This window comes from Podarcis erhardii (assembly GCF_964252035.2).
Source record: "Podarcis erhardii genome assembly, chromosome: 7".
Lineage (NCBI taxonomy): Eukaryota > Metazoa > Chordata > Lepidosauria > Squamata > Lacertidae > Podarcis > Podarcis erhardii.
Genome location: NC_138511.1, coordinates 75,259,791 through 75,283,520, shown reverse-complemented (window position 1 = coordinate 75,283,520; position 23,730 = coordinate 75,259,791). Strand labels below are relative to the sequence as shown.

General features: G+C 47.2%; 1 protein-coding gene across 4 annotated transcripts in view; it reads left to right on the top strand.

Annotated features, from left to right (window-relative positions):
- Nucleotides 1-805: 805 nt before the first annotated feature.
- Nucleotides 806-23,730, top strand: part of GRAMD1A (GRAM domain containing 1A) — a 52,338-nt gene continuing 29,413 nt past the window's right edge. The window contains exons 1-3 of one of the 4 annotated variants that reach the window (XM_081868921.1): nucleotides 806-962; nucleotides 21,111-21,330; nucleotides 22,100-22,120. In XM_081868921.1, coding sequence (XP_081725047.1) covers nucleotides 21,217-21,330; nucleotides 22,100-22,120 — 135 coding nt within the window. In that variant the 5' untranslated portion in view covers nucleotides 806-962; nucleotides 21,111-21,216. Of the gene's footprint in view, nucleotides 963-5,885; nucleotides 6,003-12,908; nucleotides 12,935-21,110; nucleotides 21,331-22,099; nucleotides 22,121-23,730 lie in introns of those variants that run through there. The other 3 variants (XM_081868920.1, XM_081868919.1, XM_081868922.1) reach the window with 3 other exon arrangements.

Genomic DNA, 23,730 nt, shown 5'->3' with positions numbered 1-23,730 from the left:
TTGTGAGAGTGAATCCCATCGTTTATAGCTATGCACAGAGTGAAGAAGTACTTGCTTTTGTCCTGTCCTGAATCGTCCTTTTCCGTGCAAACAGCGAGTGATTTATTAACGGAAATGTGGGGGGTAGGCAGGAAACAAGTCGATCTATTCTGTCAAATGCCCGGAGGAAACGGTGCGTTGCTGGCGTAATGCCAATATGACGTGTGCCCGTGTGCCATGGATGTCTGATAAGCTTCCAGGCAAATCTCGACTTGTGTTTACTTTGGGTTTATTGGCTTGCAAAGCAAACATGGTTCCATGTTCACTTTTCTTTTGGGACTGAAGGGACACGTGCCGGGCAGCAACAGAGCCAGGATCTTCCTGCTCATCCAATTCTGCATTTGACCACCAGCTCCAAACTCCCACGGCCATTCTGACGGGTGGATGGGAAGCATGAACCCCCGATCTGGAGGGCCACAGGCTGCCCAAACCTCTTTGTTAAGTCCTTGCACAATGCCTTTTATTTCAGCGGCAGTCAAAAGTGGTGCTGTCTGGATTTTGGTTGGACTACATTTCCCAGCAGCCCAGGCCAGGAAGGCCAAATGAGGGTAATGGGAGTTATAATCCACAAAGCCTGGAAGACCCCCCCCCCCAATTGGCTACCCTTGCTTTTATCTGGAAGCGTTACTAGTGGATTTGAGGGGAGCCTTTTTTGCAGAGACCGAGAATATGAGGGTTGTCCTTGCCTTTTGTGTTTGCTTGTTTTTTTTAAATCAAGGAAGTAGATGCAGACTCCCAAGAATGAGCATAGCTCACAAAGGCAACAGCCACAGAATGCAGAGTGTCCGTTGGAAAAGGAAAACGGAAAAACGAGTGGGTGTTGGGTAGAATGGTTGCCTTGAGCTCTTTCAGTTTACGTAATCCCAGTGGAGGAGATGGCTGGGCAGCTGGCACAACGAAGGAGAAACAAGCCTTACTAGGAGGTGAGGTATTTTACTACAGGCCCCGCCTGTTGCTTTAGCCTCTGGACCTAGTGATATTACCCCTATACCTGTCCCCCCCCTTACTTGAGGTGTGTGGTGAACTTTCTGCCCTCCAGATGTGGCTGAACTGCAACTCCCACTGTCCCCAGCCATTGGTCATGTTTGCTTGGGTTGATGGGAGTCGTGGTTCAGCAACAACCCCAGGCATTTGGCTGATTTGACATCCGATGCCCTTTTAAATGTATTGTGAGAGTGGGGGGATTATTGGTTTGCCGTTGTTATTTTTATTATGCATTTTGTTGTTTTTATTTTGCAATTTTTTTTGTCGTGAACCTATGGGTGAAGGGCGGTATACAAATTTAAACAACATTTGGAGGGACAAAAGGTTCCTGCGCCAGACACTTCAACACTGCTTACTGTTTTGGGTTTTTTTGTGTTGGTGGGGGTTGTTTTTGCTCATTCTGCTGAATGGGGTCCTAGACGTTTGCCACAGACAGCACCACTGTCTGAGGTTTTACATTAAGATTTATTTATTTACAGTGTATTACAGACACACACACACACCTTTCAGCAGAAAAGACTTTTAGAGCAGCTTACAAAAATCAGTCCTAAGACAGGCCCTGCTTTCAGACAATTTAAAAGGATATGGCACATGAGGAAAAGGCAATGGGAGGGAGGAGGGGAAAGCAAGTTCTAGTGCAAGTTTTTTGGAAGTTGTGGCCAATGGCCGTGGCAGTTTGGGCAGTTTTGATAAAGGGCAGCCCCTCCCTTGAAACACTGTTCTGCCCTCGCCAGATCAGATCCAGGAGCAAAGTTGGTGACAATGTCTAGGTCAGGAGGACACAGCATCTCCCGCCCCACACAGCTCTTCCCTTGGATAACTGGCTTGAAAGCAGCGATAATCCTCAGAGGAAGGGTGCTTGATGGAGATACTCTCCTCCCTTGCCAATATCAGTAATTACTGTTGTGAGCAATAAAAAGAAACACACTTCAAAAAATTCCCTCCTGTCACAAGATCCAGGAAAAAATGGTTTAAGAAAACAGGATCTGGTGTTTGCAAATGTTAAAAAAGTAGATGCTCAGCCCCCAAAGTGTAAAAAGATGCTATAAAAAACCCCAACTACTTCGGTGGTTTGTTCACCTCCTATATTTGTTCATTTGTTCATTTATCTGTTTATTGGGGCTTCCCCTGGGCGTCAGGTTAGTCACTTTGAGAATGTGAGGTGCTGGGGTGAGATGGACCTGTGGCTTGACATGGAGGGTCTTTTCTTATGATCTAATTTTTAAAATGTCTACCCGCACTTTTTGACTGCAAAGCTCCCCCCCCCAACAGCTTGCAATACATTTTAAAAAAGGACGGTAAGATAAACAAACAAGCATAAAACATAGTCGATATCAGAATGCTAATACTGGAGCCCAAACTAAAATACCATTCAAGAACCTAAGAAGGCCCATCTAGTCCAGCATTCCCGTTCTTACTGCCAATGGAAGCCAAATAAATAAAGGAGATGGGGCAAAACCATTCATGTACTGTAGTTGTACTTTCCATGCATATTATTTTTCTCCTTGGGAGGCTGAGCGTTCGTCTGATGTCAAATTCAGATTGTGTAATTATACTGTAGTTGCTTGGAAGGTCTTGTGCAACAAACCTTCATCCCCAAAAGTCAAAGTGTGGGAACTGTATGGGATAAAGCTTGCTCTGATGCAACATCACCAAACCTACACCACCTAATCTCCATGCAAACAAATCAACATGACTGCTCAATAAGCAGGTAGCCTGGAAGTGTCACTGGTGCTGATACTCAATAGGCTCCGCTCTGTGCCCTTGTAGCAAGCTTTGAGCCAACCCAACCTCCAAAGGAGGCACGGAGCAAGGCCTCTAATGCCAAATGTACCTGGTTGGCAGAGTTGCCTTTCAGGGCCTGCTAACCTTTTTCAACCAGGAGGCACATCAGTAATTCCGAGAAAGTGCTATAGGTGCCTTACAAAATGGCTGCCATGGGGTGGGTGTGTGAGACGTAGCACAAAATGGCTGCTGTGGGCGTGGGGCCACAAGTGCAAAATGGCTGCCACATCTGAAAGGGCATGCAAAATGGTGCCAGCATGCCTCTGCATAAATGATGGGGGGGGCCGTATCACCCACAAGGGCCCTGACTCAGAGAGATGCTCTTTGTGTCTTTCCTCTGGGCCCATCTTAGGCAGTCACATTCAAAAAGTAAATGGCTGCACAAGCTGTTTGTGTGTATATGACGTACTGGCTCTGTAGGAGGTGAGGACAGGTGACCCAACCTAGGCCCGAAGTCACCCCCCCTAAAGCAGGCTCAAAGCTTCTCAAAATCATTTTCTCAGCAGCTAAGCATCTGCTCATTTGCTCTGCTGTTGCAAGGCAAACCGTTACTTTTCATCAGCACGAGAAGGCTACTTTTCTTGGTGTGATTGGCCGGGAAAAACAGATTCCCTGAGGATAAGGGATGTGGGTCCAAGGCGTCCCTGCGGTGAACAGCTCCACGTTTGAGGAGACACTCTGGGCAAAGTACTCTGGCGCAGTGGCGTAGCGTGGGTTGTCAGCACCCGGGGCAAGGCAAGTAATTTGCGCCCCCTAACCCGTGGATTTGCGCCCCCTAACCCGTGGATTTGCCCTAACCCCAGATGTTGCGCCCGGTGCGGCCGGCCCCCCCTGCACCCCCCACGCTACGCCACTGCTCTGGCGGACTCCCCTCTTCTGTTAATGGGCTCTGGCAGGCTTAGCTGATAGCACCATGTTGCAAGTCTAGGGGCATTGCAGGAAATTGAAATAGGCCTAGTTGCCTTGGCCTGCTTGGAGTTACTAGGCCAGAAAATTATTTTAAGGGGGCAGTCCAAAGCAGATATCAGCAACCCAAGGAAGGCAGGTGTCAGTCTGTATATGTGTGCGCCTGTGTATGTAGCGGAGGAGTTCTATTTGTTCTGAAACAAAATTGTGCCATTTGAATGCTGGAAAATTCATTTCCCCTACAGTGACCTCAAAGACAATGTCTGGGCAGCTCTCCCATGAATGAGTACTGTACATTTATTGCACATTTTAAAATTCCATCATTTGGAAAGGCCCTGTGTTTGTCTACCACCATGAAATGAGTCAGGAGGCTTGTGTGTGCCTTGGAAAGGGTGCTTGTTTTGAAAAGCGCACCAAAAATGTTTAACTATTCCTAGGAGCACATAACTGCTTGGCAAGGGAAGGACACCAGTAGCTGATCCAGTGCATACCGCAAAGTGCATGGCTGCATGCTGGAAGTGCAGTAATGTCATATAAACAATGGCTAGAGGAAGTAGGTTTGGATGTGGGTTCCGGTTCCATTTAAGACATCATCTGCACATAAGAAGAGGCAGTTGTCGGATAATGACAGCTTAAAGAAGCAATACAATTGTCTAGCAAAGAATGTTTACATTCCTTTTGAGAATAAAAAAAAAGGAAAATGTAGCATCTTAAGTTTGATTTGGGATGGCTGAACCTTAATGCTGAAAATGTTGTATTTGTGGACTTAATTATATAGTGCCATGAATTTGCGAATTCATGGCACTATATTACAGGCCTCTGCTTCTAGGAGCCTACAATTAAAGTTCACAACTGAGGAAGAGGGAAATGGGGAAGGGGCATCTCCAGGTATCAGGGCTGGGAAAGACCCTTGCCTGATGTTCTGCAAAGCCTCTACCAGTCAGTAGTAGTCAGGGGTAGTCAATGTGGTGCCCTCCAGATGCTGGGACTATAGCTTCCACCATCCTTGATCATTAATCATGCTGGCGTAGCCTAATGAGTTTTTCATTTACAACATCTGGAGGGCACCATGTTGGAGGGCACAGTTGGTAGAGCATAAGTCTCTTAATCTGGGTTCGAGCCCAACCTTGGGCAAAAGATTCCTGGATTGCAGGGGGTTGGGCAAGATGACCTTGGTGGTCCTTTCCAGTTCTACGATTCTGTGATTCTATGAAGGGCAGTGGTTTCACTCTGTGTAAGGCAGCTTCCTAAAAGGAGGGGTTCGCTGGGGAAAGAGGCATTTATTTCACTCAGTTACAGTGGGTTATGGAGACTAAGGAATTAATGTGTCACCCACACCCACCTCATTCCCGGCAGTGGAGGTTGGCTAATTGCTGGTGTCAAACCATTCCTGGAGACTCAGTTTCTGTGGAATAAAGGGCAAGCAGTTGCTTCTGCTTTGGAAACCTGGTCTTCTAACCACTGTATAACTACATCTGAGATCTTGTTGATGCATTTTTAATGTTAAGCATTAACTATCCAGAAACAATAGTTTTACACCTTGCGCAGGCACACACACTCTGTCTTCTTCCCAGTCTTGCAGCAGCCTCCATAATTGGGCAACTATCCAAAGCGTAAGATTTATTTATTTTTAAAAAATGGATTCTTCTCCCGAGCTGCGCAGCAAAGGCAGCCTGGAATTCTGATTCCACCGAAGGAAGACAGGCGCTGCCGTCCCAGTGATTCGCTCAAGGTCAACGCGACTCCCCAGGCCTGCCTGATCATTTCCCCCGCCCGCAACGTTTTGGGAGCGGAAGAACCCAGGAGTCCGGGCTGCCAGCCCCGGTCCGCTGGACCCCTAACTTTCTCTGGCCCTGGCCAGGAACCCAGCTTCCCAGATCCACTTCCTGATCCAGAAAGGAACCCCACGAGAACCCAGCCTGCTTTGCCAGCCTAACTAGGCCGCTCCCCCCCCCTCTTTATTGGGGTGCATGGAATAGAGCGGACCCAGGAGTCCCGGCTCGGCTCCCCGCACCCCCCGCCTCCTCTCTGCTCTGGCCCCTCCCCCTCCGGCTTGCCTTCGCTACCGCGCTGCGCGGGGCTGGAGCCGCCGGGGGTGCGCGCAACGAAAGGGGCGGCCGCCGCCGCCGAGGAAGGAGGAGGGACGGAGGGAGCGCGGGGCCTGCCTCCTTCCTCTTCCTCTGCGCGGCACCAGGGCCGCCGGCCGGGACCAGCGCTCGCCTCTCCATCCCGGCCGGGCGGGGAGGGGGGAGCCGCCCGCCCCGCCGGCCGCCTTGGGCTATGTTCGAGTAAGGAAATCGCGGCGCGGGGGGACCGGGGTGCGTGGCCGGCGGGCGGGCGGGATCGGCGGCGAGCGATGCCGGCGGCGTCGGGAGCGGGAAGGAGAGCCAGGATCGCGCCGAGGGAGGACGGCTCTTGGCTGCAAGCAGGGGGCGAGGAGGTGGGGGGATCGGGGCTGCGGGGATCTCTCAAGCCGGGCTGGGAAAGGAGGCGACCGTCTCCTCCTCCTCCGGGCTTGTGCCCGCTCTCCCAGCGCTTCGGAAGCCGGACTGGCCACTTGTCAGCTGAGAGGCGGAGAAGGATGGATGGAGGCAGAGGGATGGACACAAAGGAGCTGCCGGGAAGGAGGGAGAGGGAGGGTGGCAATGGAGGGTTGTGTTTGCGTGGGACCCGGGAAACGGGTTTCTTTCTCCCTCCCTCTCTCTTCGCAGAGGTGCAGATCTTCCAAAACACCCGGCGGGGCGGAGGAGCAAAACCCGCGGCTCCTCTGCCTTAATCTCCGGAAGGCGCTGGGGGAGAGGGCAGCGCGCGCGCGCGCCTTTGCAAGCTCTTTTTGGAAAGTCTTGTAGGATGGGGGGCGGGGGGAGGTTTCAGATCGGTCAGCCCCCCCCGCCCCCGCTGCACTCCGATTTCTCCCACCCACTCCCTTTGCTACAGGTGCGTGTTTATCAGCGTCTAGTTCTCTCACGGTGTGACATCAGTCTGTGTTCAGCAGTGGTAGCAGCGTGGTCTTTGTAGCGCCATCGTCGGGGAAGCCTTTGTTCCGCGTGTCCCTCCGCGCATTTACGTGTGCTTGTGTGTGCATATGGATGCAAAGAGGAGGGGGCTTGAGATCCCATCCCCCACTGCATAAACTGATATTCTCCATCGCAATACTGGAAAGTGTAAGGGTGCAGGGAGAGTGTCGCCCGTTGTTCTCCCCTTCATCTCCTTGGGGAAGGGGTCGATGAAGGTGAGACTTGGATTGACAGCTGTGCGGAAGGGTAAAGGGCAGCAGTAGCTCTTGGCCCATCTGGGAGTTAGAACATAATTCTCTGGCCTCTGCTGACTTCTTGGGCTTGTGTGTTTGTGTATAAACGAATAATAATAATGCCTGTGCTAGCACACACACACACACACACATGTGCCTTGTGATTAAATGGGGGAAAGTTGGAACCAGGATCTCTTGAGATTCCTTCTTTACTCTGGGGAGGTATTTGTCAGTGGCTTTTTAGTAAAAGGAACAGGCTTGTGTGAGGTTCTTCATGATTGGGCTTTTAAGCTAAGGATCTTTTAATTTCAATATACTTTTTTTGGAGTACAGGAAAGTAAAGGGAATCCCTTGAGAGGTGTGTGTGTGTGTGTGTGTGTGTGTGTGTGTATGTGTGTGTTTTCTTCAAGCTTCTAATTTAAGTGCTTGTGGTTAAAGCGGTTTTACAAATTGGTTTTACAAAGTTCTGATTTTATTAAGTCAATATTTTAAAGGGCAGTCTTATGATATTGAGAATATGGAGATTGTAGGACTAGGGGCTAAGAAAGTAATAAAATATTACATTTGGCCCCAATACAAGTTTTTCAACTCATGCTGGAGTAACCAACATGGTGCTATCCAGATATTTCTGGATTGCAACTCCCACCAGCCCTGCCCATTGGCATATGGAGACCACCCATGGTGGTTATAGGTTAGAGTCTTCTGATGATCCAGACCACTGAGTGTCACAAGCAGAAAATAGGATTCCTGATGACCAGGTAGTAACAGGTTACTTAAGTAAGTGAGCCAAGTTTTGTACGTCAGACCAATAAACAAATGCAGTATATAGCCAAATGGATCTGGAAGAAAGTGGTGTGTGTTGTTGGTTTTTTTTTTTTAAAAAACCCTAATAAATAGATTAGATCCTGAACATAAAGGCAAACCTATCGATTGAGGTTCATTTCACCCATCACAGGAAAAAACAAGTCCCTTCATTTCTAGTGTGGATAAATAATATACTTTCTGTACCATCTGAAGGTCATTTGGATGCCTGAAAACTCACAGAACATGAACTCCTGGTAGTCAAAAGACATTCACATTACAGGAAGGTCACAGTGACATTACATTGACATTAGCGAGTTATCAGGGAGGCTCCAGATGAAAATTTCTGAAGTATCTTTCCTTACATGAACCATGGGTTAAAACCACAGGGTTTAGCCCTGAATTCCTCTGCAGCTCTGCAGGTGTCTTTTACACATTCTCACAGCCCTGTGAAAACTATTTATGAGCAGCTCCTGTGCAGCCACTCGGGCAGTAGGCTAATCACACAGATCTTTCGCACAGAATCAGAAGTGCTCTCTTCCTGGTGCAGTTCTAATTCCATAGAAAAGCCTTAACATCAGGGATGGAGAAATTGTGGCCCTAGACATGTTGCTGGACTCCAAGTCCCATCACCCTTGACAAATGGTCTCTCTGGCCAGGGCTGATGAGAATTTGAGTCCAACAACAGAAGGAGGGCCGCACAGGTCCCCCCCTCCCTGACCTCTACAATCAGGCCTCTCAGCCACGTCATTGGGTTATGCATTCACAGTGCATGGGAGCTGCTGGCGGTTACAACGCTTTCAGGAGGCCAGGAAAACATAAAAAGGCATGTCAGGGCAAGGCTGACCCCAACCCACCTCCCCCAGGACATTTGGCTACCCATGCAACTCCGCAGCAACTTGGGGAAAGTGGGCCTCGGGATGCCTTCCTTGAATGTGTGTGGCTCCACCATCCTTTTGCAAGTGACCTTTGCGAGTGTGTCTTTTGGATCACGTGCAGCCAGCACCTCCAAAAACCTTGTTACCCTAATCAGCTGCTTGAGTTGCTTGTTCAATTTGGATCAGCCGCAGTCTACACTGAGGGTGTTTCGAAAACACCCTGAAGTGTAGAGAATCCCTGTGACAAAAGCTTGAGCCCTTTGTGGAGGGGGGGGGCACAGTCGCCCCTGTGCCTTCCTATTCTGGAGGTGAGGAGCCCAGGCAATGGAAGTGGCTCACAGGAAACTCTTGTCTCTTCCCCCCTACCCCACAATGCCTGACATCTGGGGCAGCATCCTGCCAATCTGGCACAATTCTGGCTGCAAATGTGGTTCCTGCCTTGGCACAAGGCTCTCTGATCTGAACCCTCAGCCTCCCACCACCTGCGGGGATGAACTGTCGCTCTCTGTCTGTCGACCCTTTCCCTGTCAGCCCTGCGGTTCCTGTGACAGCCGCCCCCATCTGCTGAAGGCCTGACCTCTTCCTCCCTCTGGACACCGGGGTCCGCGTGGCACGTGGATGGGAGGCAAGGCGAGGGAACTAGGTTGCTCAATGCCATGCCAAGGTCGGCCCCAGAGAGAGCATTAGCATTTCATTACAGCGGATGCTGTGGCCACACAGAGCATGGGAGAACAAGGAGCATGACATGCACAGTCCCCTCTGCCCTTTCTTTCTCAGCCCCAGCTCACACCCTTGCTCTTCTGACAATAACCCTGCTCCTTTCTGCTGCTGTTTGGTGTGTTTCTGTAACCTCTTTTTCAGGCTATGTCCACACCATACATTTAAAGGACACCCCGCTTCAAGTCCTGGGAACTGCAGCATGCTGAAAGGAATTGTATCTCTGTGAGCAGTAACTACAGTTCCCGGGGTTCTTTTTTAGGAGGGGAAATGTGCTTTAAATGTATGCAGCCCTTTTCATATTTTAATGCTTTTAAAAAATCCACATGGGGTATACCATAGTTGGCTCTTGTGCTTTATGAATAGGGAAACAGTGCATACAAAATCTGGGGCCAGCCATGAGAGGTTTTAAGAGGGGCTGATCTGGAGGCTTGACTAATTTTGGAGGGTGTTAATGACAGGTTGGGGTGACTCTGTCAAGGATGAAGTAGGAAGATTTCCGCAAGCCTCAAAGATCTGTAGTGTTAATTCTTTACAGGCCTAGGATCCACTCGTTTTAACTACCGGTATTTTGCAACATAGGGCCTATTTATTATTTCTCATCCATTTACGTTTCTATGTTTCTCTCTTCTTTCCCACATTCTTGTGGCACAAAGCTGGGTACAGTTATTGTTGCTGTGGATGTTATTTAATTTACATACAGCTTAATGGCAAACTAGGCATCTAAGGCATTTATGAGTAAAAAAACCCACGACAGAAACATTAAACATTCCTAATTAAAACATGCAACCAAGCTATCCCATTTAAAAAAACATTGCAGTTAAATTGGGTGGGCCCTTCCTAGCAAGTATGGATGGCATCTGTCTATCTCAGGAGACAATGGAAGGGTGTGCCTTTGGAGGTGAAGGCAAACCATCGGAGAGTTACAGCACCTGCTGTGGCTATAGAGACCGATTTTGAAGAGACATGTTTTGTTGCAGCGGGGGCAGATGAAAGTGTTTGGCTGCAAGTATACATGCAGCAGCAGGCAGCAGCTGCAGTGCCACAATCAGTGGGTGGCTGTGAGCTGTCCACCGAATTTTTAGTGTCAGCATTGGTAGGCCCTCTGGGGCTCTGGGCTAAGGTTGCCAGATGTTGCGATTGGCCTGTTGAGGCATATCTGTGCTGCAGTCACAACAGTCTGTCTCGTCTGCCAGGGTATCCTGGGAATTGTACATGTAAAGCTACCTGAGTTGGCAGCTGCCACCACATCTTGCAGTAGCAAATCCCGTAGTTTTTATCTTTGAAGGTGACCTGGAAACTACAACTAATCCAGAATGTGGCAGCTAGACTGGTGACTGGAGTGGCCGCCAAGACCACATAACACCGGTCTTGAAAGACCTACATTGGTTCACAGTACGTTTCTGAGCACAATTCAAAGTATTGGTGCTGACCTTTAAAGCCCTAAACGGCCTCAGTCCAGTATACCTGAAGGAGAGTTTCCACCTCCATCGTTCTGCCCGGACACTGATGTCCAGTGCCGAGGGCCTTCTGGCAGTTCCCTCACTGTGAGAAGCCAAGATACAGGGAACCAGGCAGAGGGCCTTCTCGGTAGTGGCACCCGCCCTGTGGAACGCCCTCCCACCAGATTTCAAAGAGAAAAATAACTACCAGACTTTTAGAAGACATCTGAAGGCAGCCCTGTTTAGGGAAGCTTTTAATATTTAATAGACTATTGTATTTTAATATTTTGTTGGAAGCCACCCAGAGTGGCTGGGGAAACCCAGCCAGATGGGTGGGGTATAAATAAATTATTATTATTATTATTATTATTATTATTATTATTATTATTATTATATCTCTGTGCTGTCTGAAGAAGTAGGAGCACAATCTAGTTGTAGAAACGTAGGAGAAACTGCCTTACGCAGGGTTTCCGACAAGTGATTCCCAATCCTCCCTAGAAATGCTGAGGATCGGACCTGGGACCTTCTGAATGCTGTGTGGATGCCCTAGCAATGAGCTGTGGCCCCGTCCTTTGTCTCTAACCAAGGTTGCAGCTGATAAACACCAACAACATCCTTCACCTGAAGCAGCAGATCGAGAGCATCCTCCTTCAAAGCTGCCTCTTGTTGCTTGTCTTCCTCTCCTGCACAGCCCTAATCTTGAATGCTCCTCTTAATCCTCAGCCTCATAAGAACTCCAGATCTCACCCCAGCCCCCCTCTTTCCCTCTCCATACGAGCTCTCCTCTGTTTTGGTCTCTTCCCCCTGCACTTCACAGCCACGAGGGGCAACGTAACACCAGCTTTCTTTCCTTTTCTCCTGGGTGAAAACTGTTAGGCCAGGTATCCCTGTTCAAAGGCAGTGTCTTCTATCCGCTCCCATAAAGCGTAAGTGAATGTCGACGAGGCAGCTATTTATTCTCATCACCCAGGGGCAAAACAAAGAGGAGCCATACTGCCATTTATTCCCAGGAGGCAGCTGGCTAAGAGCCCTGGGGAATATTGTGGAAATAGCACTTGTGGGTTGCTAGTTTCCTAATACTATTCTGGAAGGCTTGCTCCAGTGGCTGCAACTTGGGTTTTTGTCCCCCTTCCTCTTATAACCAGTGAGGCCACCAATGAATCTTCCCCTAGGGATGCCTCAGAATCAACACAGGCAGCCTTTTCTTTGTCTGGATAGAGTTGCAGGGCAGGGGTGAGGTTCATAGAGAACATAAAGAGTCTTGCTGAATCAGAGGAAAGGCCTGTCTAGCCCTGTCCTTCTGTTCCCATGGTTACCAACCCAGATGCCTATTTGTAGTCCACCAGCAGGACATAGGGACACAGGAAGCTGCCTTATTGGCCTGTCTAGCTCAGTGTCGTCTACGCTGATTGGCTGTGTCTCTCCAGGTTCCAGGCAGGGGTCTTCTCCATCCCTACCTGGAGATATATGGGATTGAACCTGGGGACATTATGGATGCAAAGCAGATGCTCTGCCTGCTGAGCTGCATGCCTCCCACGGTTGTTCCCTAGCAACTGATATTCTGAGGCATGCTGCTTCCAATGCTGGAGGTGATGTGTAACCATCGTGACTAGTAGCCTTGTAATCCACAAATTTGTCTTAACTGCTTTTTAAAAAAAGATGTCCAAATTGGTGGCCATCTTTACATGATGTGTAATTAGATGAGGAGGCAGGCTGGCATGTTTGTGTATCTTCTGCTGTCCTGGTCCCATAGACCGATGGGGATAAACTACAGACCAAAGATTCTTTGGGGGAAGAGATGTGCTTTAAATCTGCTTCAGATATATGGTGTGTATGTTCACTGGGACTTACGTTCCCTCAGCTGGAAGTGGGTGCATTCTTTCCCTCCAGAGTCTGCAGCTGCAGGTCCTAGATAAGGCCAAGCAATGGTCCATAGAGAAGAAAACAGGGTCAAATGGTACGATTGGCTGAGAGCCACAGCCCTCCCACATGCTACCCAGAACTTGGTGTTCTGAAGTGAAATTCAAGGACAAACAGGAATTAGGAAGAATGACTTGACTCTTCAGCGCATATTTTGACAGGTTGAATTTATGCGGTTATTTTATTTCGGAATATACAGTAATGAAAAGTGGGTAAGAATTTTTTATATAAATAATAATACTGATAGTAACAACTATTATTAAGAATGCATGTGAAAAGCAATGAGCACTTCCTAGGGATGCTTATGAACTATTTGAGTTGTCTAGCCATTTCCTTTGCTGCTGAAGGTGGGATTCTATATTCTGGTGAAATTTGGAATTTATGTGCATTTACACAGGGTTCCCCCCTGCAGAGTTGAGAGCACTTCAATTTAAAATGAAGCACTTAAGGAAGTGCAAAGGTCTGTGTGCTTCTTGATTTCTGAATCTATGAGTCGTACAAGGGCATGGTCCAGAGACCCGCCACTCACAGCAGCCTTGGCTGAAATTAAGCAGATCTGGGGCTAGTGTGTGCCTGCCTGGATAGGAAGCCACCACGAATCCTGTACGGAGGCCTCACTCTGTCTTCACTGGAGGAAAGTGATCCAAAACTTCTGGCAGTCCTTGGTGGTTTGGCAAAATTTGTCCTCACTAAGATTCTGCTCTCACCCCTGAAAGGGGGGTGGGCTTTTTCTCCCTGACATCACCCTGAGTTTTAGGGCTGGGTTCATCCTTCTTCTCCAGTTGTCAATTGGTGATAATCTCTCTGGTGCTGAGCCTTCAGCCCTAGTCTATACATGCCACAGAATGAGATGTAAGATCCTGAGATGGCAGGGTGGAATGGGCCACTTCTCACTTTCGGTGGGGGATGCCATTTTTTGTATGGTAACCCGCTAATTATAGACAGGGCACCCATGGGCACAGTGACACCCATGGGGATTTTTCCCTGTTGCCACAAAGTCTTTAAGCCCCCATGCTGTTGGTGTCTACCATTTTTTCTCCTTAGAAAAGTAAACAGAGCTGACTAAGGAAGTTGGAAAAGTGATATTCTTTCCCATCTCCTTGTTCAACACATATGTGCCTTTCAAGGCTCAGATTGGTTCTATCAGATGTATGTAATTTTTACCAAGATGATCCCTTGGAAGAGTGAAATGTGTTAGTGTATTCTTTCTTTCTTTCTTTCTTTCTTTCTCTTTTGCTTTCTCTGGGGTTTCATCTGAGGTTGAGGGGAAGGAAGTGACGAAAACTCGCTCAAAACCCCAAATCTGCCCAAAGGCCCGAAAAACTGTACAACCTTGGCTCTAGAGCATTGAGGAAGAAGTTAAAAAACACTGGTCCCAGTACAGATCCTTAGCATCTGGCTGGCGACTGTGGAAAACAGGTTGCTTGATAGACCTTTGATCTGATAACAGCAGGGTTCTTATGTTATTATATATTTCAAACAAGACTGCTTTGGGCAGGGCACCCAGTACCATTCTGGACCCGATCCTGTTGTCCTGGGTGGAACACTTAGGTGTTAGCTTGGAGACTTAGGTGTGACTGACTTGACTTAAAACAAAACAAGGCAAATGCAACGATGCCACATTATTTATACCAGTCATACTTTCAAGGAACCCTTGATGTTTTAAACACCCACACTGTGTGGAATTGGATAGAATATCAGATTTGAAGGTTGTAGGGGGAGCATACAAACAGGAAGGGGGTGTAATGGGTATTTGGGAGTGTGGGTGGGTTGCCAGAGACCTGCCTATACCTGGAATGGCTTTTAGGCTGGTCCCAGTAACTCCAGGGTCACTCATGTGGTAGCAGTGATTAAAAAGTTTCACTAAATCCCAAATGCCAGGCCAGCCTAATTCAATAAAGCTTGATGCTGATGAGGGGCATAGGATGGGCAATTGCACATTGCAAAAAGGAAAAAAAGAAAGGCTTCAACATAATTTTTTCAAACTTATTTATCTGTGCTTTTATGTCGTGCTTTTATCTTGTACCGCCCTGAGATCTTTTGATAAAGGGTGGTATATAAATTTAATAAACAAAATGAGCATGAAAGAGGTTTAGTGATTTGCACATGCAAGTTGATGTGCATAAATGCAAATTTAGGATGACTTGCTGCAATCTAAATAGAAACACAATGCACCTCCCCATAGCGGGGAAGACTGTGACCAGGCGACCTATGTGTCTGCTACATCTATGCACAAGTGCTTGCTGCTGATGGGCGACATCAAGCCCCGTCCTGCTCTCCCTTCTTAGGGTTCTTTGTGTTTAAACCAGACTCTGTTTAAATAGAAGTGTGCCTTCCAACAGCCCTTCAGGTAGCAGGGTTGTCCCTTGTAAAATCAGACACGTGGCATCGGACACAGTGATGGTGAGGCCCAATTTTAGAACAGTGAAAGGAATGGAAACTCAGTTCACGGAACCCAAGCGGCGTTTGAGAAGGGACTTGGCAGGATATGCACATGTCGGGGGAAGGAGACCAGAGTTTACACCTCACCTCTTTGGGCAGAGAGCCAGGGGGCTCGGCTTTGCCTTGGCTTTTGCCTCTTGTCCTGGTATCAAAAACGTCGTGCTCTTTTCTAGGAATCAACTATAGGCATAGAAACAAATACTGATTTCGGAGGTTGGGGGGACTACAGGCTGGCCAGACAGAACTACACTCTCTGAAGAGGCTTGGGTGCCGCAGGAAGAGGATAGAGAAAGCGTTTGGGACAGCCATCCTCCCAAACACTGGCCTGTGTGTATGTTTCCCCCTGCAGCTGTTCAGTGCAAAGCAGCCACCTGCTGCAAGGGGCTGTCCGGGAAGGGCAGACAGAGGCGGGGTTTGTGTGCATGCGGGTGAGCGAGGGCCAAAATAACGGTCTGAGCTGCGTAGCCCAAACAGCTCTGCAGATCTTTTTATCTTGCTCTTATCTTCTTTGGGTGCCCTTCTCTTTCTGCCTTTCTCTCTCCGCCCCACCCTGATTTCTTGTTCTCATGAATTTCCCTCCACTCTCTTTCTTTCTTGCTCTCGTTTGCACCAGGACACAGGGCAGATCCTTGGGTGGCCGGTAAGTTCCTTGCTGGATCTGGGCAGGTCTCTCTCTCTCTCTCTCTCTCTCTCTCTCTCTCTGTGTGTGTGTGTGTGTGTGTGCATGATGATAAGCGTGGAAGTGTGAGGAAACATGTCTCCTGAAACCACCACACCCAGTACCCTGGTCTGTGGGAGCCTGGCGCTGCCTTCTTCCCAGATTCCCAGCCCTTGCTGTTTGCAGATTGTCGCAGAACCTGACATCGCCTCCAATCGCATGATACTGGTGCCTGGCATTCCATGCAGCAGAGCAGACAGAGTCTGAAGCTTTCTCTGGGCAGGAACAGATTCAAATCCCACTCGGCCTTGAAGCACAGATAGTAATCTTGATCTTGCTGCTTCTGTGTTGGCCTCATCCACCTCAACAGGGTTTTTGAGAGCCTGAAATGGGAATGCTCCCATTGGGTGTGGGATACAAGCTCCATAACTTGGATCCCTTACGCTGGCCCTGTAGACAGCGAACCACAACTACCCTGTCTGCAAAAGGAAGGTAGTATTAGCCATTTGTGACTTTCCGATGGCTTGGAAAGGAAAGGAACCAGCTCTTTCCCAGTTTGCCACAGCTTCCTTGCTACACGTAGACAAGTCTTATAGGCAGTCAAACAAACAAACAAACCACTACAGTGGTACCTCAGGTTACAGATGCTTCAGGTTACAGACTCCGCTAACCCAGAAATAGTACCGCGGGTTAAGAACTTTGCTTCAGGATGAGAACAGAAATAGCGCGGCGTCAGCGGGAGGCCCCATTAGCTAAAGTGGTACCTCAGTTTAAGAACAGTTTCAGGTTAAGAACGGACCTCCAGTACGAATTAAGTTCTTAACCTGACGTACCACTGCATTTGCCAGCCTGCCCCAAATTAAAAAAACTTCAGATTTCCCAATTCTTCTACATTTAGGAGGTGGAGTTTTGGTTTATCTTTCCTTTATCCTTGTTTTATTCTAGTTACTTGCTAGATTTATGATTGAAGAGGTACCGGGGGTGAACTGTAGCGCTGCATGTGTTGTTGTTGGACTACAACTCTCATCTTCCTTGGCAATTGGCCATGCTGGCCATGGCTGATGGGAGTTGGTGTCCAACAGCCCCTGGAGGTTCCCCATTCCTTTGGTACAGCTTATGGGGCGTCCACATGGGTCAGTCTCTTATTCTGTTTGGTTTTGTCTTGACCAGTTTCAGCTCTCTACTCTTCCTTACTATAGCCCTAGCACAGATTAAACTCTAACTCTTTTGGCAATCCTCACAGAACTCTAGCCCACTGGTTGCCATTAATCTGATTTGAATTGATTTTATAATGAAATGATTTTAGAATGTTGTATTATTTTATTGTTGTTAGCCGCTCTGAGCCCGGCTTTGGCTGGGGAGGGCGGGATATAAATAAATTTATTATTATTATTATTATTAAATTAACAGTTTAAACATAGGTTGCATTTGCCACGCAGAACATAATAAATAAGCCTCAGACTATTCTGATCACTCTGATTTCAAGGATGGTGGGGGGAAATGGAGTCCAGCACAAGCCTATATGTGCATTTGCTTGGAAGTAATTCCCATTGTGCCCAATGAAACATTACCCCTAGTTCAGCCTTTGCCAATCTTGAATGCCTTCCCAATGTTTTGGACTACAACTCCCATCAGCCCCAGCCAGCACATCAGGTTGGCAAAGTCTGCCCTTGTTACTGTTCAGGATTCCATCCCTAAATGAGATGGTGATGCACTTTAACCCCTTCCTTTTATTCACATGCTCATAATTATTAAAGCTAGGGCTGTCAATGAAAGAAATAATTTTGTAAAAACATGTTGGGCAACTTAAAACAGCCTCCTGATCAATGAGGCTTCATTGTTATTTAATCATAATTCATCTTTATTTAAAATGAAGGTGATTTTAATGCAGCTCCTTTTAACTACCAGATCTCTTTTAGAAGAATTATTTCACTCAAGAGAGAATGCTTCTTCTATGATGATGCTTTGATATAGTCATGCACCGTTGAAAAACAAATGTCCCCCCCAAACCCCCCCCCCCGATTTACGGATAGTCAGATAACAGAGAAGGTCGCGAGGTACATCGAGAGAGCTGTGAAATTGAGGGCCACCATCTGAGTGACAGACTTGTTCATCTGACGGACCTCCTTTTGCCTGCTCTTTTCTTCTTTTTATTCTTATTTTTATTTTTAATTCTTGTATAGCTGTGGCCTGTTGGCTTTGCTAATAAAGTTTTGATCTGATCTGATCCCCCCCCGATTGTTTTATTCATGAGCAAATTTTGCAGATTTAACTAACGTATTTATCGGTTAACGCTTTTATAATCGTTCAGTTAATATTCCTCCAATGAAGTGACAGCCCTAATTAAAACATAAGATAATTCGTCTGCATGGGAATATTCCTTGATGTGATGCATGTTTTCCTGTGATCAGGGTGTCCTGGTTTCAAATCCTTGCTTAAGTCATGAGCTGTCAGAGCGGCCTTTGGCAAGTTGTATTATTTTAGCCTTGGTTCCTTATGCCTTTGCTTACAAGGCTGTCATGGGAGTAAATAAGGCAATTGTTGTAAGGCACTCTATGCCAAACACTTAAAAGCACATGACTTCCCCCAAAGAATCCTGGGAGCTATAGTTTGTAAATGGCGCTGGGATGGTAGCTCTGGGGGGGGGGGTAAACTGTGGTTCCCAGGATGTTTTAAATGCATGGCTTGGATTTTCCATAGCTTCACTGGTTCCAGTGCTCATAGGTGAGTGCAGTTGCTTATGTCGCTAAAACAGCACGGCCCATTCACAAGATGAAGGTATCAGGTTTGGGGGAACCCCACGGCTTGTAGAAGCAATCTTCAAGCGGGGAGAACACTTAAACGCTGCTGGTGGGGGTTTCCAAAAACTTCCCAAGGGGAACTGAGCATGCTCCAAGGATACACGGTACATTAATGACCTGATTAGCAGTCATATTGTGGGTTTTTTAAAAAACAAAATGCCAATTGTAGGGGGCTGCAGAGCTCATGGGGAGGAGAGGTTTAAGCCTTCTCTCCTAGATGCAGTCTTGATTTTGAAAAATCACTGCTTGCCTCTGTGCAACAATCTGCATAAGGAAAGACATTTTCCCATAAGGCTACTTGCTAATTTGAGGAGGGCAGTTTTTTTTAAAAGCAAGACTGCAACTGAGAAGGCTTAAAATGCGCCTTGTGCGCTGTGGTGTTGATAGCTATGCATCCCTGTACATGCCTAGTTTTTGTTTTTTAAGTGCATGTCATAATTGCTAATCATGGTTATAGAACATGTGGCAAGGGAGATTATTGGGGAGCATAACCCAGATGACCGAATGGAAGGAGTAATAGGGTGGAACAGGAGTAATCCACGCTACAGGCCTCACTTTTTGATTCATTATAAAATAATTCTCTTGGCATGTTCCGGAGGCCACTGGCAAATATTCGTGTTCCCATCCTACATTTCAAAGGCTTTTCACAGGACCTGCTAACACACGGACATAGATGGGAGCCCAGTAGGAACAGTAACGGGGGGTGGGGGGTGGAATCCCTTTCCCCATGGCTTGTGGGCAGTATGGATGGGGAGACAGTGTGGTGTAGTGGCTGGAGTGTCGGATTAAGACCTGGGTTCTAGTTCCCACTCAGCCACGAAGCTCACTGGGCAACCTCGGGCCAGTCAGTCTCTCAGCTTAACCTACCTCACAGGGTTGCTGCAAAGATAAACTGGAGGGGGGGATAACTACACACTGTGGTAATAAGCATGGATAGTCATATACACAACTTCCTTTCACTCTTTCTTTTTGGGAGGAGAAGACCTGTACAAATTGGGTGTGGCCTCGTATTATTTCGTACTCCGTGGATTTGGGTAGCAGAGTATCTGGTCCGTTATACAAACTGGGTCCTTAGCTGAGGGTGGTTTGCCCACAAATCTGACTCCAGTTTGCTCTTCACTCCCCTTCTGAGTGTCTCTTAGAATCTCTGGCGTTTCCTCAGGTGACCTGACTCTGGGATTAGGATCCTGTTTCTTCTCATGAGCTGGGAGCTTTCCTGTTTACATTTCCTCTGCTCTAGTAATAGCTTCTGCCGGACAGGAAATGAAAAAACAAAATCAAGAAACCCAACTTGGAAATTTGTTAAGCTGCAGAAAGGGTTTCTGTGTCTTTAAAAGTTCAATAGTACAGAGAATATGGATTTTCCTGTTATAGGGTGCTCCAAGATGGGTACTCTTCATGCATGGAAAGCTCCCCCCCTTTTTTTTTTCTGTAACATCCACCAGGTGTCTTTGGCATCAAAACACCAGCCTGTATTTTTTTGCTCATTTAATCTGTGTTATATCCTTTCTGATGAGTAACCACAGTGCTTTTTTCTGGGGGTACACAGGGGTACACATACCCCTAAACATTTTGTGAATCTTTGTACTTTTGTCCATTTACTATATTTATTTTTCCCAATTTGAACTATAAAATGATGATTTTGAGTCAAAATGAGAGTACCCCTAAACATTTTTTTTAGGAAAAAAAAGCGCTGAGTAACCACCACCACAATGTGTTGCCAGCAACCATTGAGATATTTCTCAGTGACCCGTTTGCCCCATCTCCCCAGTCTGGAAGCATCCATAGTTTTTCAGTGATGGGAGAAACTGAATGGCGGCAGGTTGTTGGCTTTTTTGTATCCCAGCAAGATATGGCAGTGGCTGCAGCCACCTTGATGATGATGCTAAGCAAGCCTGGGTCTGCTTAGAACTCCTTTGTATGCCATCTTGAGGTCCATGCAGGACAGGTGGGAAATAAATGCACTCAATGATTGTTGTTATTTAGTCCTTTAGTTGTGTCTGACTCATTGTGACCCCATGGACCAGAGCACGCCAGGCACTCCTGTCTTCCACTGCCTCCTGCAGTTTGGTCAAACTCATGTTGGTAGCTTCAAGAACAATGTCCAACCATCTCGTCCTCTGTCATCCCCTTTTCCTTGTGCCCCCAATCTTTCCCAACATCACGGTCTTTTCCAGGAAGTCTTCTCTTCCCAAGAGTTGGCCAAAGTATTGGAGCCTCAGCTTCAGGATCTGTCCTTCCTGATAAATACAATTCAGTTCTCCGCAACTCTTAAAGACACAGGTCCTCTTAGGGGTTACATGTGAGCTGGATGTTGTTTGGAGGGTGAAAGCAAGATAGAGGGTTAGAAGGACCAAGATGGGGAATGCTGTGTATTAAGGCAAACACGGCATAGAGATCATCTTGAGTTTTGTTCCTGGGCAACTTGGGAACGGTAGTGTTTAAATTGGGGCCTTGGCTCATAATTGTCTCTCTGCTTCCTTCTAGCACAGGCACCACATCCCCACGTACGACCCCAAGCAGCTCCCCGTCCCTGAGGAAGCGCTTGTTGCAGTTGCCGCCACGACCTCCTCCAGAGTTGACCCCGGAAGCCATGGTGGAGAAAGGCTCAGAGAATGCAGCAGAACGGACCCCTCAAGCAGTGCACCCGCCCAGCACCCCACTGAACTACCCCCTCAGTGGGCGCAGCTTCATCCGTAATAACAAGGTAGAATGGGTGGGGGCATGTGTGGCGGGAGATGAGAGAAGGTGAACCTGTTTGGGGAACTCTGCTCAGCTTCTGAGGCTCTTCTTAGGGTGCCAGAACTGAAGGAGGTTTGGTTGGTGGAACAAGGGAGAAGGCCTTTTCAACTTGGGCACCCAGATTATGGAACAACCACCCATGGGAGGTGCCCCCTTTCAGGCACTTAAGGTTTTCTGTTTCCGCTGGCATTGTTTAGTTGACCCCTGTTTGGTTTTCTTTTAAAATTATTAGGCTGGATTCAACTAGCATAAACCAGTGCAAGGACTTCTGTTAGCACAAGGTGGCTTCCCCCTGCTCCTCTTCATACACCAGAAATTAAAACACTAAAATTAATTACATCTTATACCTGTGTAATGACTTATGTAATTAAAATTAATGGGCATGCATAAAATTGAACATTGGCCCTTTCCTGATTGAAGCCCACCCCTCATCGGCCCTGTTTTGTCCTCCCACTTTGTGTTTTTGTCTGTCCCAGATGTGTCCTTGAACATGTTTGGATGGAGGATAGAGAGGGGTGGGCAACTGTGTGCAGGAATTGCCCTACTGCATAAAGGCAAACTTTGCATTAGTTAATCTGCCCACTTTTGCCTGTGTCCCTGCCGGCCACTGGCATGTGGCCTTGAAATGTTGCATGGAAGGGAATGTGATGCTTGGGCTGATAAAAAGTTCATTACCCCAGGTTAACATGTGGCTTACACTAACTCTCTCTCTCTCTCTTTTTTCTTTCTTTCAGAAAATGCAGAGCTGGTACAGTGTAAGTTGTTATTTTTGTTCTTCCATTGGGGTGTACACAAGAATAGAACGCCTCCAGCTTTGGGCCATTAAGAAGCTATTAAAAGTGCACAGCAATATTGCCAACGTATGAAAAGGCAGGCCCTTCTGGTATCCATCCAAAAAGAGAGAGCTGGAAAGGGCACGCATCTCAGTTCACGGCCTTCATGCGCTTAAAGTTATTTGTGACTAAAGCTGCGCACATGACTTCCTCCTAAGAATCCTGGGAACGGGAGTTTACCCCTCAGAGAGCTGCAATTCCCAGCACCCTTAACCCAGCAACAGTTCCCAGGGTCCTTTGAGGGAAATTGTGTGCTTTTAAATGTATAGTGTATACCAGGCATAGGCAACCTCGGCCCTCCAGATGTTTTGGGACTACAACTCCCATGATCCCTAGCTAACAGGACCAGTGGTCAGGGATGATGGGAATAGTAGTCCCAAAACATCTGGAGGGCCGAGGTTACCTATGCCTGGTGTATACGTTTGTAAGACTGCAACCCTAAACACGGCGTTTATTAAGAAGTAAGCCCCATAGCAGGGCCAGCTTCTGTGTGTGTGTGTGTGTGTGTGTGTGTGTGCCTGCCTCAGGATTGCACATTGGAGCCATATTTCCAGAAGTGAATATCAACACAAAAAGTTGTTGAACTTTTTTTGCTGATTTTCCAAAAATCCCCCCCGGATGCTAATTCTGTCATTGGGAAATCCATCCGTATGGCAACCTTAATGAACTTTCTCCCTTGTGCTTGTTTACTGAGAGGTTTGCCCTATTAAGTTCAATGGAACTTACTCCCTAATATTTGTGATTAGGATTTCAGTCCAAAACCTTTGGAGTAGTGTGGCCAGCATTTCATGGGTTTGCTTTCATGGTTTTACTTCCTCCACACACCCCCATTACTATTTTTAAAGTATATTAAAAAAAATAAAAACCAAGGCATTGAACAATAAGATAATTGAAACGTCGTAAAACAGCAATTACAAAATCATAGAACACTGTACACATGGATCAGTACTGAGTTACATTAATCCTATGAAAAGAACTTGGCGATACAAATACATTTCCAGTTGGTGATGAAATATCCGGATGGCAAGTGCTTAGTTTCAATAGGAACAGTGTTCTCGATCCCTGGTGTCACTGCGCCAAAAGCCTTGGTTCACAAAGATACTCTACGAATACTAAGTCATATTAAGTAAATATTACCGTTAAGTAATATTTACTTAACGACTATTGTAGTTCCTTGTCTTATGAAACTTTTACGGCCACTCTAAATGTGACACCGTTCACACAAACAGCAATCGAAATATTATTTTTTTAAAATAACAAGCATTGCATTGGTGGTGATGGTGGGGAGAGGAATCTAGATTTGGGACCCCAGTGGGCAGTGTTGCAGTGAGGTTATTAAATTAGGTCCTAGCTGCCCCACATCATAAGCCAGCCCTGTTGGATGTCTGCCCTAAAGCCCTGTCCTTTGTGCCCTGTTGTGGTTCCTATCTGAATCACCATCTTGCATCCCTTCATCCCTGGAGCTCAAGGCAGTGCATGCAGTCTTTCCTCCCCCTTCCATTTGTATCCTGTCAACAACCCTGTGAGGTTGG